This window comes from Sinocyclocheilus anshuiensis, unplaced genomic scaffold (genome assembly GCF_001515605.1).
Source record: "Sinocyclocheilus anshuiensis isolate Anshui unplaced genomic scaffold, SAMN03320099.WGS_v1.1 scaffold1500, whole genome shotgun sequence".
Taxonomy (NCBI): Eukaryota; Metazoa; Chordata; class Actinopteri; order Cypriniformes; family Cyprinidae; genus Sinocyclocheilus; species Sinocyclocheilus anshuiensis.
The window spans coordinates 980264-982634 of NW_015537960.1; the positions used below are offsets into that span (position 1 = coordinate 980264).

A 2371-nucleotide genomic window follows, 5' to 3' on the forward strand; every position below is an offset into this window, starting at 1 on the left:
CGAGTTTCACAATTTGAGTTGAATTACTGAAATAAATGAACTTTTCCACGACATTCTAATTTATTGAGATGCACCTGTACATGCTGAAAGAACAATCGAATTAGCCAAACGATTTAATAAACAAAGAGCCGCTGCAGCGGTGCTGACAGGTACGAGTGTTGAGAGTATGAAACTCTGAGTGTTTCTGGAGTGTGTCTCAGGAGATGGAAGTTCAAAGCGTTTGTTCGGGGAACTGAATTCAGACGCTGAGGTTCACACGTTTAATTTCAATCATGATGGTTGGACAAAACCTGTGGAATAAGGGCTGATGAATCCTGTGGGTTACACAAAGGGTGAAAATAAAAGGCTCTCTCTATATGCATGTGTGCGTACGTACTGTATAACAGAGCAAAAGAACCATAAACCTGAAGAAAATAATGACTCTACATGCTGATTCAACAAAATCCATGCAAAGCACCCTGGAGGAGGCCATGTGGTGGTGTGGCCGTATTAGCAGCTATGAGGGCAAAAAAACTAAAGACAATGATAAACAGAAAATACAGGGAAAAGTAGAAGAACTGCATGGATGTCTGGAGGTCTGAAATGCAAAAGATGGATGCCATAATGGGGTCCAACGCTGCTTTGACCCCAACGTTCTTTAAAATGTCTTCTTCTGTGTTCAAGGAGAAGTACAGTAGTCATGCAGGTTTGGAAAGACGTGAGGATGAGTAAATGTTCTCAAGGAGATCTTACTTAAATGTCTCAAACAAAACTCTAGCTTTTAATCTATTTAATAAACTTTCTCAAATACCAGTTCGTCCTCTGAAGCAACTTTGTTTCCCAGTAGACTGATAAAACCTTATTTTTTTGTGGTGACGGGGTGTAAGTCTATCTGAAATAATGTGGTGACGTGATGTGGAACTATAATGCGAGCTTGGAACTACTTCAGTCATTCGATGGCAGAAATATAATCATCTTAGAATGTCTGACAGCCAATCAGAATCAAGCATTCAACATCTCCATGCCATAATGTCATGCCACAACTGATACACAATCAGAATATCATATATATATATATATATATGCATTTAATACACGTATTATTAATTTTTATACAGGTATATAAAATAAAATATAATTTAAATAATAACGGGGAAAAATCATAAAAATGTCAACAGAAAAAAAAACATTAAAAAAAGATCTGACAGCTACTATGTACATCAGCGGGTCACCACATGACCTAAAGCTGGATTTTCCTGGCAATTTCCCTTCTCTCTCTCTCTCTGGTTTGCTGTCTTCCACCCCGCCTCCCTCTCTCTCTCTCTCTCTGTGTGTGTGTCGCTGGCTCTCGGGTCTCTCAGTTCTTGGAGCGGCTGGTTCAGGATGGATGTCTCATGCGCACACAAGCCATGGTTCAGGATGGATGTCTCATGTGCACACATGCCATCGCTGAGCTCCGGACCCCGCTGCATCCCGTCGGCAGTGTGCGCGTGAGTGTGTGAGTGTGTGTGCATGCATGCGTGTGCATGCGTGTGCGTGCGTGTGTGTGTGTGAGAGAGCGAGAGTTGTGGGGGAGTGCCGGTCGGGTAAAGACGCGTGCGAGTTTGCGTGTGTGTTCTGGGGCAGATCTCATTGGAATCTCTCACGCTGGATGTGTAAGGATCACAGGAGGACCGACTGACTGTACAAGCGTTTCACAGAGAAACTTTGAGCATGGCAGACCCTCTCTCCGGACTCACATCAGTTCTCGTACCCTGACGGACTCCAGCTGCACTGAGAGGGAAGACATGTGCTGGTCATCTCTCCCTCCCCTTCCTCATCATCATCATCACCACTGATCCATGTCTGGAGGTGAGTCTCTTCCTCTTCATTTGAGCTCAAGTTTGGACTCGTAAAAACCTTTAACCTTCTGGAAATGTACCTTTAGTCATTTCAGCTGGCGAATTCTCAATATTAATGCTGAAAAAACATACAAAAACACAAGAAACTTGCACACTAAAGTTGATTTGATACAAATCGGCGAGTGCTGCATTGAAGAACCTCATCAGAACCAACACGCCGAGATCATCTGATCCTGTGGCGTTTCAACCGGCCATTGCAATGCTTTGTTTAGCATTACAATAATCTTTTTATTTCAACCCACGCAGAGAGAGAGAGAGAGAGAGAGAGAGAGCTTTATATAAGTCCAAATGACCATTTTTGTGACCCAAATTTAAACTTATTCACTATCAGTCAAAAGTTTGTAAAGTTTGTAATAAAACAGGAAAATTGTGAAATATTTTTACAATTTAAAATAACTATTTTCTATTGTAATATATTGTAAAATGTAATTTATATCTGTGATGCAAAGCTGAATTTTCAGCAGCCATTATTCCAGTCTTCAGTGTCACAT

At 41.5% G+C, this 2371-nt stretch overlaps 2 protein-coding genes across 2 annotated transcripts in view; one reads left to right on the plus strand and one right to left on the minus strand.

The window, feature by feature from the left end:
• The window catches only part of LOC107666886 (dedicator of cytokinesis protein 1-like), a 262036-nt gene that overhangs the window by 94495 nt on the left and 165170 nt on the right, over nucleotides 1-2371 (minus strand). The gene's annotated exons all lie outside the window — the stretch shown is intronic.
• The window catches only part of LOC107666777 (protein FAM196A-like), a 43137-nt gene continuing 42161 nt past the window's right edge, over nucleotides 1396-2371 (plus strand). Inside the window, exon 1 of the mRNA XM_016458217.1 lies at nucleotides 1396-1830. Coding sequence (XP_016313703.1) covers nucleotides 1821-1830 — 10 coding nt within the window. The 5' untranslated portion in view covers nucleotides 1396-1820. The remainder of the gene's footprint in view (nucleotides 1831-2371) is intronic.